The 15,339-nt window shown below is 31.9% G+C and overlaps 2 protein-coding genes across 2 annotated transcripts; one reads left to right on the forward strand and one right to left on the reverse strand.

Annotated features, from left to right (window-relative positions):
• Window positions 1-448: 448 nt before the first annotated feature.
• LOC112737703 (probable aminotransferase TAT2) lies at window positions 449-8,246 on the forward strand. Its single transcript, XM_025787732.3, has 7 exons — window positions 449-885; window positions 4,339-4,678; window positions 5,908-6,126; window positions 6,246-6,305; window positions 7,050-7,205; window positions 7,745-7,838; window positions 7,928-8,246. Exons 1-7 carry the CDS (start codon window positions 572-574, stop codon window positions 8,047-8,049), a joined length of 1,305 nt encoding a protein of 434 aa, XP_025643517.1. The 5' UTR covers window positions 449-571; the 3' UTR covers window positions 8,050-8,246.
• A 5,584-nt stretch (window positions 8,247-13,830) lies between these two features.
• LOC140177495 (uncharacterized) lies at window positions 13,831-14,394 on the reverse strand. The gene has a single exon (XM_072210607.1). It carries the CDS (start codon window positions 14,392-14,394, stop codon window positions 13,831-13,833), a length of 564 nt encoding a protein of 187 aa, XP_072066708.1.
• Between the last annotated feature and the right edge of the window lie 945 nt (window positions 14,395-15,339).

Consider the following 15,339-nt stretch of genomic DNA (forward strand, 5'->3'; position numbering starts at 1 on the left):
ATTTTCAGCAATTTTTTTTACAATATAATTAAAAGATAATTAACAAAAAATTTATCTTTTATTTTATTTCTGAGTTATTCTTCATAATATTTATAGATGAAAAAAATCTCTTAATTATAGTAGTTAAAATAGAGATAATTAATACTAAATAAATCAAAAAAGATACTCACAAAAAAAAAATCTACTTTATAAAATTTAAAAATTTTTATTTAATTTAAAAATATTACTAATAATATTTTTTTAATTTTTTTAATATTATTATTTATTTTTTAAATATTAAAATTAAAATAAACTTATATTTATATTAAATTAAATATTAAATAAATTTTTTTAAAAAATTAAATTATACTTAATTACTTATTACTATTAATCCTTTTTTAAAAAAATTTGGAATCCACTCGTCCGTGACTGTATATAACCATACTAAAATCCACCCAATATATATATTCTCTATGTGCCATATATATAATATACGACGTGCGCATTTCTATAAATAAGACCCTTTTTAATTGTATGTGTGTAATATAAGTGCATAGAATCACGAAAGAATAAAGAGTGTGATATCCGATCGATGTCAATGGAGAACGGAAACGGATCCATGAGAAAGAAGAAATGGAACTTCTTGCAAGGGAACAAAGAGGTGAATAATAATAATAATAATATTAATGGTTCATCAGCCATATCAGTGAGAGGCGTGTACAGCATGATGCTTTCGAACATCAACGAAGAAGATGAGAGAGGCGTGGTTCGTTTGTGCCGTGCGGACCCCACTGATTTCTCCTGCTTTAGGACCACACAAGATGCTCCTCACGCCATTGCCGAAGCTGTTGAGTCCTTTCGCTTCAATTCCTATGCTCCTTCCGGTGGCTTATTCCAAGCAAGAAGGTTCTTAATTACATTCTTTCCTTCTCTTTCTACATCTTGCTACGTTTTACTCTTTTTTAAATCATTTTATATATTCATCTCATCCTGCTGCATACCAAACATTAACTATTAAATTAGTTATAATATATTTATGTATTAATATATGTATAATTTAATTTATTTTAATATATATTTTATATTTTAATATAATTTTATATTAATAATTGGTTCTAATATATACTTAATATAATTGAATTATAATTATATTTGTTTATTTAAATAATTATTTAATTAAAAATTATTTTATTGACATATATAATTAAATTTATGTATAATTCTTTTATATTGTTATATATCAAAATTAAATTTATATGTATTATAAAACCTTCATATATAATAATTTTCAATATACATTTTTAAAACTTTTTAACAAAAATTTCTAGCATCTTTCATAAAATATAAAAGGAAAATCTTGAGAACCTAATATTATATAATTAATGTTGCAGTTAATATTTAATATGAAAAATTCAAAAATCTTAAAAATAAAAATATTTAAAATTCAAATAAAAAATATTCAAAATCAAAATTAAACAAAATTTTATTTTTAGTAAGTTTTACACTAAATTTGATCGACAACCTATTATAATATTGACTAAAATTAATTATTATAATATTATTTTTTAAGTATTATTTAATTTGTTCTATATTTTTTATAACAACTCAATTATCTATTTTATTATTTTTCTCTCTTAAAACTATTTTACAGCTTGAAATTTAACATGTTATGGCCTTTTGACGAGGTCAAACTCATGCACATGGCAATTGTGGTGTAGACTGTGGAGTGCATTTTTAGTTAGTATGTCAGATAATTTCTACGACTTTGTTGCGTACTTTTCTATTTTCCAAGCACTGGTGTGGACAGCATGTTAAGAAGGATCAAGATCCTCTAGGGAAAAAAATTAATAAAATAATAAAATAAAGAGTTAATTATTCTTAAATTAAAATGATAGGGTATATATTTTATAAAAATTATAAAATTAATGATAATTAATTTTTATTTTATTAACTTAGTGTTTTCATTTTAGAAGATAAAAATTCTATTATTAAAGAATTCTTTTTTTCAATTTAAAAAAATAATATTATACTATTTTATTTTATATTTTATTTATATTTTTTATTATATAAAATATTTTTTATTTTTATTTCTGAATAATAATTACTTTTAAGACTAAAACTAAAAAATACACAAAAAGTGCATGTATTGTGTTTCTTTTATTTTTGAAGTTTTAGCCACCAGTATGGAAAACTTGATGCATAAGACCAGCTTCACTGTACTAAACAAGATAAAGACATATGTGACCAAAGACTCATTGATCTCTTCACTATTGAATAGTTGTCTCTTTTTAGTTTTCACTTTTCACCCAACAAACTGAGATTTGAACATTCTCTATATACAAAATTCATACAAGCTTGTAGGCCGGGAATTAGTATTGTAAGGTGTATTTGAAAATATAAAAAGATATATTTATTTCAATTAGTGTAATAAATACTAAAGAGCCTATTAGTTTATCTTTTATTTATTAAACATATACAAAAATAATAAATATAATATCAATTGAGAAACACTTTATATTTTATTTTATTGTTGGTTACAAAACACTTTATATTTTAATTATGAGGTTTTGGATTTAAATTTTAGAAATTACAAAAATTATTTTTGTGAATAAATACAGTAAAAAAATATTTCAAATACTTTTTTTGTAATAATTCTTTTAAATAATTGACATTTTATTAGCTGAATACTGTCTAGTTTTAAGATAAGCTATTGTATTTATAAGTTGTAACACATGAAAAATATTTTTAAATAGTATAAATGTATAAGTATAAAAATAGGTACAAAATAATTATTTATACCTTTCATTATTTAATTTTTTTATTTACATTGATATAAAATTATTACCATTCTAAAATAATAAAATTCTACTTACAATAATAAGTTTCAAAATTAGTAAGGAGCAACACTTGGTGAGAAAAGTGGAAAATTGGTTAGTATTAATTTCAATACAAGACAAAAATAAAGAAAATGTATTGCCTACGTAACATTTCTAATATAAATAAGATTATTCCAAAATAGTGTGCTAAAAGAAATGGTTTAATTGACTTAATTAATTTTAGGTTTGCATACACGTTTTGTTTTCTCGGTGTTGGTATCGTATTTCTAACCTTTGTTTTTGTACTCATCAAATTGGTTTTGGTCATACTCTGTAATGCTGTATGATAACGTGACAAGATAAATTTAGGGTTAAGTACGGTTTTGGTTCCTAACGTAGAGACTGAAAATTTATTTTATTTTTAGCCTTTTTTTCGCTACAAAATTATTTCAAAGATTTCGGTATATTTTAAAATCATCATTTTTATCAAATTTTTTTTTATTATCAAATTATTTATCCCTAAAAAATTTATAAAATAAAATAAAATAAAAAGAAAAGAAAGGAAGGACGAGAGGGGAAAAGAGAAGGGGGTGAGGAAATAAAGAAAATGGGGGGAGGGAAGAAAGAGAATCTCGAAGGGAAGGTAGCACCGCTGCTTCCCGCGCCCTGCATTCTGCTCCCTGAGCCGTTGCGCCCCGAGCCCCACTCCTCGCACCTTGTCCCGCGCCGCTGGTCTGTCGCTGCCTGTGATGGAGAAGGAGAAACCGCGTTTAGTGTCGCCGCTTGTCGTTTTTATTTCTGTTTTTGTTTCTATTTTTGCTTCTTTTAGTTTTGTTTTTGTTATTGCTTCATTATCCATTGTTGTTGTTGGTGTTGATCTTCTACTTGTTGTTTCATTGTTGTTGTTGTTTTACTGCTTCTGCATTTTGCCTCTGTCTGTTTTTGTTTCTGCATTTTGCTATTTTATTCCTGCATTTGGTTGATTTAGAAAAAAGGGAAAGGGTATTTTTATTCGAATGACGATTTTAAGATAAACTAAAATTTTTGGGATCATTTTGTAGCGAAAAAAAGTTAGAAAACGAAATAAATTTTCGACCTTTGGGAACAAAATCATACTTAATCCATAAATTTATTAGTATTTATTTACCAAAAAAAATTTATTAGTATTTAATCACGTTAACTTTTGATGGAATACACAAACAGTGACGACAATAATTAGGAAGGGACTATATATTGCCACATCCAAAATAGCTATTATTACATCTCTCATTTAATTTTTTGTATATTCTTTCTAATGTACCGTTTCTTACATAAATAAAAATTAAAAGAAGTAATTATTTGACATATGTTTTTATAAATTCCGTCTTCTGCAACAACTCATGAGCTAACAACAAACTTTAAATAAAATTTCAATCAGCAAGAAATTAGTTATTGATCTGTCGCAGCCAAAATTTTTAAGTGTTCTAAAATCACATTAGAAAAAGAATAGCATTTACTAAAAATGAGATATTTAAATGGGTTTAATTTAATTTGCATGGTATAGGGCTGTTGCAGATCTTGTATCCTCAGATTTTCCATACAAGTTATCAGCGGACAATGTGTTCCTAACGGTTGGCTGCACAGAAGCTATAAACATAATCACTACCGTCCTTGCACGCCCAGGCGCCAACATTCTTCTTCCAAGGCCCGGATATCCGCAGTACCAAGCACGCGCCGCCTTCTGCCGCCTCGAAGTTCGCTACTTCGATCTCTTGCCGGACAGAGGCTGGGAGCTTGACCTTGATTCCCTGGAATCCCTAGCTGATGACAACACTGTTGCCATGGTCCTCATCAATCCTAGCAACCCTTGTGGCAATGTTTTCACCTATCATCATTTGAAAAAGGTACATACTTTCCACTTTCCCTCATATTTTGTCAATCATAGGATTCCATCGTCATAAAAAGTTGAACAGTCATGTTTGAACTTATTTTTGTTAGTGTCAAAGAATGAATATATTTAATATTATAACTTAATTTTAATGCACAGTATAAAATAATTTTATATACTGTATTTAATTATTTAATGTCATGTAACTTTTACGCCAATAGTCTGAATAGTCATCTAATAAAATAAAGGTTTAATTATTCTGTTGGTCATTATTATAGTTTTTAATTAGGTCTTTATATTTTTTTTTTCTAAAAATTCAGGTGCAGTCGACTTCACGTGAAGTTGATAACTGATAGCTGTTAGATGATTTGACCTATTTAACTAAATTTTCATCTAATAGCTTTTAGTTATCAACTTCACGTGAAGTCGACTGCACCTGAGTTTCCACCATTTTTTTTTTCCTTTTAATTGAGCCCCTCCACCAATTTGTTTTTTCAATTGAGTCCCTACACTTTTTTTTTTCCTTTTATTTGAGTTCTTGCATCATTTTTTTTAGTTAGATCCCTATATAATTAAACTAATTACTATCAATAGGAACCTAATTGAAAAAAAAAATTGGTGCAGAGACCTAATTAAAAGAAAAAAAAACATAAGGACCTAATTAAAAATTTCGCAAAACTATAAAGACTAATAGAATAATTAAACCTAAAATAAATAAATTAAATAATTATATAAAATATTTTATACTATTAATATAGACAAATTAAACTCCCAATATTAATATGAATGATTTATCTTATAGAAGACTTAATTTATGGGTCTCGTAATACAAGGTAATAATTCTTTTGTGTGTCTTTATCAAGGTGAATAGTTAACAAGATATTAGTGTTTAAATGTTTATATACTTTGATTCATTAAAAGAATAATAAAATAGATGTAAGTAATTTAGTCAAATAATTTTAATGATATGTTAAAAGAATGTTCACATGATGTTGTCATCATGTTCATGGGATATGTTAAACATTAGTGTCTATTTTGTCACATCATAAAAATGACTTCAAATATTATTATTAAAAAAATAAGACAGAATAATAATTTCTTATGGAGTTTGAATTAATATTTTAGTACACGGTAGGAGTTAATAATCTCCTAACACATACACTAGCAAAGTACAATTTAATAACACATGAAATTGATCTTACATATAATTAGAATGCTTTAATAACTTGTTGGCACTCTTTTCAGGTTGCAGAAACAGCAAAGAAACTTGGAATCTTTATAATATCCGATGAAGTTTATGCTCATTTAACATTTGGAAGCAAACCATACGTGGCAATGGGAGCATTTGCATCAATAGTGCCTATAATCACTCTTGGTTCTTTGTCAAAACGATGGGTCGTTCCAGGTTGGAGGCTTGGTTGGATTGTCACATGTGATCCTCATGGAATCTTACAAGATATTGGGGTTAGATTTTCTTTTTGTTTCTGTCTTCAATTCAAGTAGTAGCTAATCTAAGACATTAATTATTTGATTATTTAATTAGTCCACCATGTTGACACGTGATTCTTTTCTTTCTTTATCAGATTGTGACGAATATTAAGACTTACCTAGACATCACAAGTAACCCTCCAACCTTCGTGCAGGTACAAATCAGAATCTTACTCTTGATATTTCATTGTGCAAATGAATGTTCGTAATTAACTGGGAAACAATCGATATTACACTACTTTTCTAATTTAAAAAATTTGGAAAATAATAAATGGTGGTTTAATTAAAAAAAGGAGTTGAGTAATTTATATTTATTATCAGTGTACAATTTATTGATATATTCAAATATTTCTATCTAAACATAAAAGTAATTAACTTCTATATACTTTGTCTTGAAGTTCCCAAGTTTGAAAGTTGATTTTTTTAAATATACAAATGAACTATTTTTATTTATATTAGGTGCTAGCGAGTGTGATTTGACATTTTTATTTAAAAAAAAAAATCAAAGTCAATACACCCGAATTGCGTAAAAATAACACAAAGTAGAAACTAGAAATAAATACAAAAAATCAGAACATAGAATGCGTTTGGTTTGTATTTTTTTGTTTTATTTTTATTTTTTTATTTATTTTTATTATTTTTATTTTTAAATTTTTATTTTTTTACGAAATTTAAAAATAAAAAATACTAAAAATAAAAATAAAAATAAAAATAAAAATACAAACTAAACGCATCTTTAATTAAAAATAGTAAATGTTTTTATTTATATGAGAACATTTAAGAATGATTCGAAAAGTAGTTTTATTATTCGTTAATTAATAATATCATTTTTAATTATATATGTGTGTGTATATTATTGGAATTTGAAAATAATAATATTAATATAATTGTACTGACAGGCAGCAGTACCTCAGATTCTTGAGAAAACGAAAGATGATTTCTATACAAAAAATCTGAACATAATGAAAGAGGCTGCAGAAATACTCTATGATAGATGTAAGGAGATTCCATGCTTGACATGTCCTCATAAACCTGAGGGAACCATGACCGCAATGGTAAGTACCACAAACACTTTTGCCCCTCTCTCTCTAATTCATTAAACATTAATAATCACAGGTGTGTCTACTATATCAAGCTGAAGTTGTAAAAAAATTCTCTACAAATATTCACCAGCAAACCTTAAATCAATTCTCAAACTTTTGTTTTGCTAGAAAAATTAGTTTGTACATTAAATTGTTTGTCTATATTGTAAGATTGATGAATTTAAAATTTTTTTAAAAACTGTTATGTCATTATTAAATAATGATATAGATTAATTTGTTTAATTTTTTTAAAAAAATTTGAAGTAAAAATTATTTTGTTAAATAAAATACAAGACTAGAAACTTATTTAGTGATTAATAACTTTGTTAAATATTAAAATATCTCATTTAAAAATTTTTAGATATTAATTTGAGTATTACTTAATTTTGCTTGAAGTTGAAATAGTTCTTTATTTATTTATTTTTGTGATATACGAGCAATCATCTATTATATTTATTTATTTTATGTAAGAGACGGTACCTAATAAAATAATAAATTGGTGGTTGGTGCAGTTAAAGATTAATTTTTCAAAAATTGAAGGCATTGTTGACGATGTAGACTTCTGTGTCAAGCTGGCCAAAGAAGAATCCGTAGTTCTACTTCCTGGTAATTATTAAAAAAAATAAATAAAAATAAAATTCCAGTAGAGCTAGAAGCCTATAATGGGTATTAATTGGCTAATAATATTTTTATAGGTGCGACTGTTGGGCTAAAGAATTGGATTCGAATCACATATGTTGTTGATCCTTCTGCTCTCAAAGAGGGCCTTTCAAGGATCAAATCTTTCAGCCTTCGCCATGCCATCCAGTTGCCATAAACAAAACAATATCCATATCAATAATTTGTTGTGAGTTTTAGCTTTTAAGGAAAGTTATAGTAATTTACAAATGTATCCTAAGTGTAGAAATTAAAGGTTGGCAATATCGTCAATTTGACAAGTGAGTCTAGCTAGCCAGATTTTTGTCAAGAATTTTCCTTACTAATTGCAAATATATGTTGAAATTAGAGAGGTAATGTGCTGTGTGCTTGTGACATCCTACCACACTGTTTTGCTTTCACATGGATATGATATGATATTATGCTATGATGCCACTTAGGGTGAAAATAGACCAATCGAGCTGAGTATTAATTTAGACTAATTTGGCCTATGTTATAAATATATAGCTCAAGTTTAGGTCTGTTATTTTTGGATCTCATAAGTATTTTTTTATGTTCAAGTCTAGCCTATTTTAAAATCGGACAAGCAAACGAGTTTATTTGAAAAATTTGTTTGATAAATTATAACTCAAAGTAATAAATTTAAAAAAAAATTAAATTAACATTATATATATTCTAAAATTTATAATTCATTTATATATCAATCGTTAATTATATATCATAATTGTACTTATAATTCACTAACAAACTTTTTTCTTTGAAAAAGAAACTATAATCTTAACTAGTCTTGATGATTATTGTTTTTTTAGTTTTATTTTAAATTTGTTAAGAACAAATAATTAAAAGACAAACTAAGAATAATCTATTTTTACAATAAAATATTTTGACGAATCAGTCCACAAAATTTTATATATTTTTTTAAAGTCTATAATCTGACTTTTTAATTAATAATTAATAGACTTTATAAAAAACTAAAATATATCTTATTTAATAAAATGAGACCACTTGAAACGAGCTGAGTCATGAACTCTTGCTGGACAGCCTAACTCAATTTCACTCAGATGCTACCAATCTTTTACTTTGTCTTCAACAAAGATCAATAAAATTAAAAATCTGAGTTTTATGTTTTTTATTTTTTAATTTTCCCTCCAAGCAATCATATCGTATGATTTCAGGTTGAATTTAACAATCACATAATCAAGAACTTAATGCATAAAATAATCTAATATATATTATAGTGTGAGTGGCAAATCTTATGAAGTGACTAAGAAGGGAATTGATAAATTGGAGGTTTGCTTGAAGAGGGAGGTAGTTAACGGCTTTTTATTTAAACAAAAAATTCTTTAATTTTGAAGTTGGATAAAAAAAGGATTTACATTTTTATGTATTGTTAGAAAATTTTGCAGCCAAGTCTGCGAAATTATTTGAAGGAATTTTCGTATGCAAGACTGGAAAATAAGACAAGAAACATTCTATTAATATTTTACACTCTTCGAGTGAAAGAGAAGTTAAGTCTTTGGAAAGCTAAGGTGCTAAGCAAAGTGGGTAAATTGGTGCTCATCAAGTCGGTCTTAAATAGCTTACCAGTGTATTATTTGAGTCTGTATAAGATGCCTAAGGCAATTGCGGAGAAGTTGATTTTCTTACAGAGACGGTTTCTATGGAGTAAGGAGGATAGGAGGAACGGTATGGCATTGGTGAGATGGGAGATGGTGCAGGCTCCTAAGAAGATGGGTGGACTGGGCGTTGGAGATGCTATGATTCGTAACACTGTACTATTGTTTAAGTGGTGGTGGCAATTTGCTAAGGAAAAGTGCCCGTTATGGAAGAGGGTGGTATGCTCCTGTAATAATCTGAACCCGAATGAGTTATTGTCCACTCAAGTGCTGCCTACTAAAGAGAGCCCATGGAAGGATATTTGCCATCTACAAATTAAGGAGCAACATCTAAGGGAGAAGGTTATTACTGGCCTGGCTATAGAGATTGGTGATGGACGTCGGACTCGATTTTGGGAGGATATCTGGTTGCATTGTGGTTCTTTGAAAGAACGGTTTTTCCGGCTCTTCTCTGTTTCAAATCAATGTGGTTCGGTCATTGGGGATTGTGGTTTTTGGGATGTGTTAGGGTGGGTTTGGAACTTCCAATGGAGGAGAGAGCTCTTTCAGTGGGAGTTAGACCTTCTGAGTCAGTTACATGAGGTTTTGAGACCTGTCAGGCTAGTGACCACTAGAGAGGATAGAGTTGTGTGGAAATTTGATAGATTTGGTATCTTTTCGACTAACTCCTTTGTGCAGGTGCTACAAGAAGGAATGCTTCAGAGGAGGTAACCAGCTACAGCTTCACGAAGAGCGTCTGGAAAGGTTTGGTTCCACCAAGAGTAGAGCTATTTGCTTGGTTTGTCCTGGTAGGCAGGGTGAATACCAAAGACCGGCTAAGTCGATTCGGGATTATTAGCCAAGATGATAAGAGCTGTGTGTTCTGTACTAACGAGGTTGAACAGGTCCATCACTTGTTTCTTGGCTGTAATTTTGCTTGGCAGGTGTGGAGTGCGTGGTTATCTGTGTTTGGCCAGGTCTGGTCTGTTCCGAGTTTGATAAAGGACCATTTCTTAAGTTGGACAGATGAGCTGTGTAGCAAAGAGGACCGAAAGCAACGTTTGAGGTGTTTCTGTGCGATCATCTGGCACATTTGGATGGAGAGGAATACGAGGATTTTTCAAAATAAAAGCAAAGGCGTTGAAGAAATCTTCCACATGACCATGTTTAGCTGCGACGAGTGGAGAGGTGTCCCTCTCCAATGTTGTTGATGGCTATGCCGGAGATGACATGCGGGTTTCTAGTCCTTGGTGGTTGGTACTTTGGGGTGTTGTCTGGTTGTTTGTTTTATTCGACAAACTTTACTCCACTTTAGTGTGTTGAGCTCTTTTGCTTTCAAAAAAAATATATTTTACACTCTCGCTACGAAATGAAGAACAAGTTTTGTTCATATTTGATATTTCACATTCTGTTTTTGTGCAACCAGAAAAAAATTGTTTCAATCAATTTTCTAGGTTATAGCTGTAAGAGCAATAAAAGATGAGCATCACAAATTGCTTTCATTCCATTTTATTTTATTTTTTGTACTGTTGCTACGTCGAAGCGATAGGAGAATGTAGGGAAGAAAAGAATAAAATGACTAATTATGCACGAAAAGGGAATTCAATCATGCTATTTTTTTTTTCTGAAATTGATAAAACCTTAAAACTTATCAAGGACTTTTGCTTGTGAGTAGTTCGTAGTAGAAACAAATTGTTAATTTTTTTTTCTTTAATGAAACAAAATTAATTTTGATTTAGCAAAGCAATTTCTAAGGTTTTTAATATAACTGAAACAACAATAAATAAAAGAGATGAGACTAAAAACAAGTAAACAATGATATATATATATATATGAGTTTGACTGAGAATTCTCTACATTTCTGTTCCGTGCGTATGGTGTCGAGGTATGATGACTCTTTCTGCTGATGACTGTGTTCAGACGGAAGAGTTATATGTCGGCCTGGTTGGAACACCGCGGCGGGAGCACATGCAAAAAGCACTCCGACACTCAAGTTAGAATATGGTTTAAGAGAATTAATGATAAGAAGATCAGAGTGAGTCGTGTAACCTGTTTTACTCCGGGGTTACTTGTTTGTTTATATAGACGTTTTAGGTTGTTTGGTTGGAGTTTATTTCAGGATTTTCCTCGTTTGCCGAGGTTAGTTTTGACTTGGTGAGTGTGGATCCGAGCTGTGGATAGCTCGTCCGGATTTTGTGGGTTGTTAGTATTTGTTTTTCTTTGTTTATTTTTCAAAAAATGGAAAATGATAAGGTTGTTGTTACAGAGGATGATCCCTGTAGTTGGGTGAGTGAGCAGGTGAAATGTTGTGTGTCTCGATTTCGTAACGTTGATTCAGTGAAGGTCTTGGGGTCAAATGTGTGGGTCAGGGATGGTTGTGAAGTAAGGATAGAGGTTTTACCTTGTGAGTAAAATGACCGTGTGTGTGAGAGGGTTGATGGTTGGTCTTACTTTTACCTTTATACTTCCTTATTGACTGAATTAGGTGTCCGACTCCCATTTTCCAATTTTGAATGTAGGGTTTTATTTTGGTTGAATTGCGCTCCGTCTCAGTTACACCCCAACTTGTGGGGTTTTGTCCGGACCTTCGAAATTTTGATGGATGTTTTAGAGCGTCGTCCTCCATCCCTTAGGGTTTTCTTTTCCCTTTTCCAAACTAAAGGTGTTAGACGTGGCTTGTAGGTGAACCTTAGTAGCCATCCCCGTCGTTCTATTTTCTCTCTCTATAAGTTTTCTTATAAAAATTTTAAGACCATGTTTGTGAAAATTAGAAGCGTTGAGGAGGAGTTTCCGTTTTATCTGAATGAGTTTTTAGAGGAGAGGTTTCCTGTTTCTTGGTCCCCTGAGCCTACCCCGGTGCTTGATGTTGATGATAGGGTGTCCGACGATAATATTGTCTTGGAGTTTTTGTTAGAAATGTTAGAATCTAAAGGACTGTTATCTATTGCGGAGTTGTTAAAGTGGGATTCAGATAAAGAAGCCGTTTTGGATTACCTAGGTAATTAGTTTTGGTAATGATTTTTGCTATGATGGTATAGTCGTTCCTGATATTTGTTTTTTGTGTATCTTTGCAGCTGAGAAGGCTCCCACAATTACTACTACTGGGTTGAAATCGTTTTTCAGTCAAAGAAAAAAGAATGAGAAAGAGGGGTCGACCGCTAATGCTGATAAGGAGGGTGGTAATGTTGCCGTACAGTCCGAGGTGAACCCTCGCCAAAAAAGAAAGAGGGGAAAGACTCGTGGGAAAGATGCTGGGGTTGTTGAAGGTAAGGAGGAAGATTCTCATAACCTGGCGATCGTGGAATCCGCCTATGAGTCTCAAAAGAGGCTTCATGGGTACCGTGATGACGATCATATGAAATCCTTGTGGTCGAGGTTTTTTCCTTTCACAACTCTTGCCGACGAGTTGTGTCGTTTTCCTGAGGACTTGAAGATGATTGATGAAGTTGGGCGAGCCGGAACCAGTCGTTTCCTCCAGGTATTTTGTTTGTACATTTGTTTTCCAATTTGTTTTTTTTTGGTTATCTACTGATTAGTTTCTTTCTCAGGTGATTGGCGCTCGGATTGTTGCCATAGGTAGGGCTCAGGAGCTTGCTATTGAGTCTGAGAGGAAAGAGTCCCTTAGTGTTGCTGAGCTATCTTCTGCTGTTTAGGAGAAGGAGAAAGTGATTATTGAGCTTTCATCCTCTCTTAAACAAAAAGAGACCGAGCTTATCGAGGAGAAATGGCTTCAGTTGTCAGTTTCCCAGGAGTCTAAAACCTTGAAGTCTGAGAACAGGCTGAACAGCCAGCTAGCAGCTTGGGTGAAGGAGCTGGAAAATGAAGTTTATGAGGCTTTCGCTCAAGGTTTTGATCGGGCCGCCTTCCAGATTCGAGTTTTGTTTCCTGAGGTTGATGTTGCTAAGCTTGACGCTACAAAGATTATTGTTAATGGGGAGTTGATTGATGATGAGGCTGAGAAATAGAGTGAAAGCTCAAGTATTGGAGACAAGATAGAATGAAATTATTGTTAGCTTATTATTTTGCTTGTTTGTAAATTTGACATTGATGTGTTTTGTTGAACATTGCCGAGGTTTATGGCGTTTGTCTGTTTTGACTTTGCCGAGTATGAAGCTCGGTTTACTTTTTGGATTAGATATTGGTTTGATCTAGTTTGCATGAATGACATAGATGTCATTATAGTATGATGTTTTGCGAATTGATATTAGAACTGATCGAATTTATTATGTCGTTTACATGATGTAATGTGGCGTCCGGCCTCGTTAAAACCCTTTGAGTAAAACCCTATTATTCTGGAAAAAAATCTCAAATGGGAAAAAGAGTACCTTCATTCGTTCTGATACATGTTATGATTGATATTTCCTCAGAGAGGATACATTCCAGTTTCCTGGGATTAGGTCCCTTGCAAGTGTTTCCAGTTGGTATGCTCCCTTGTCGAGAACTTTGCGGATTCGGAATAAGCCTTCCCAATTTGCTGCTAACTTCCCATGAGCTTGAGGTTTCCTGGCTTCCTCTGTCTTTCGAAGGACGAGTTCCCCCTGTTCAAATGTTCGGAGAATTACCTTTTTATCGTGTCGCCTTTGTATGAGTTGCTTCATTGCTTGTTGTCTTATTGCTGCCATTTCTATTTCTTCGTCTATTAGATCTAAGTCGGTTGCCCTTGTATTGGTATTTTTGTCTTGATTATATAGCTCGGCTTTCAGAGTTGGCGTGCTGATTTCCACCGGTATGAGTGCTTCTGCTCCGTATACCAGTTTGAAGGGGGTTTCCCCTATTGCCGATTGGACTGTTGTGTTGTAGCTCCATAGAATTTCAGGAATAAGGTCGGCCCATTCGCCTTTGACATCGTCCAACTTCTTTCTTAAAGCCTTCAAGATAACTCGGTTAGCCGATTCCACATGTCCATTCATTTGTGGGTGTTCGACCGAACTGAAATGATGTTTTATGTTAAAATTTTGTAAGAAAGAGACGAGGTTACGGTCTGTAAATTGTCTTTCATTATCGGAGACTATTTCTCTTGGTACACCATAGCGACATATGATATTTTTTCAAAGGAAAGACCTTACCTTTTCAGCTATTATTCGTGCGAGGGGTTTTGCTTTTATCCATTTTGAAAAGTAGTCTATTGATACCAAAAGAAATTTTACCTCCCCTGGCGCTTTCAGGAGGGGTCCGAGAATATCTAGTCCCCATCTGTCGAAAGGCCAGCTTACCTCTAGAGTGTGCAGCTTCTCAGCTGGTGTTGTTGAGATCGTGGCGTGCTTTTGGCAATTGCCACATGCTTTGACTTTGGCCATGCAATCCCTCATTATCGTTGGCCAATAGTACCTCGTTCTTAGGATCTTAGCAGCTAATGCGCGGCCTCCGATATGGTTTCCGCATACTCCTTCGTGTGTTTTCACCATTACTATTTCGGCATCGTCTTTGCTGATACATCTGAGGAGTGGTTGTGAGAGTCCTCGCCTGTATAGGTTGCCTCCGACTATTGTGTAAAAGCTTGCTCTCCTTCAAAAGAGTTGTGGATTTCGTTCCTCTCTTGGAATAGTTCCTGTGTTGATATACTCGAGAAAAGGGGTCCTCTAGTCTCTTACCTGTGTAATACTCAACACATAATTTAGCTCAAAGCTCGGTTTTTCAAGTGTTAATTGTGAAAGTGTTGGTGTGTGTGTTGTTGACCTGGTGGTGGCTAGTTTAGATAACACATCGGCCCTTATACTCTGTTCTCTATTAACATGTATAATTTCGAATTTATCAAACTTTAAAATGAGATCCTTTGTTATGAGCCAGTATTTCTCTCACAAAGGATCTTTTACCTGGAATTCTCCCGTAACTTGTTGTACTACCAAGAGTGAATC

This window comes from Arachis hypogaea, chromosome 13 (genome assembly GCF_003086295.3).
Source record: "Arachis hypogaea cultivar Tifrunner chromosome 13, arahy.Tifrunner.gnm2.J5K5, whole genome shotgun sequence".
NCBI lineage: Eukaryota > Viridiplantae > Streptophyta > Magnoliopsida > Fabales > Fabaceae > Arachis > Arachis hypogaea.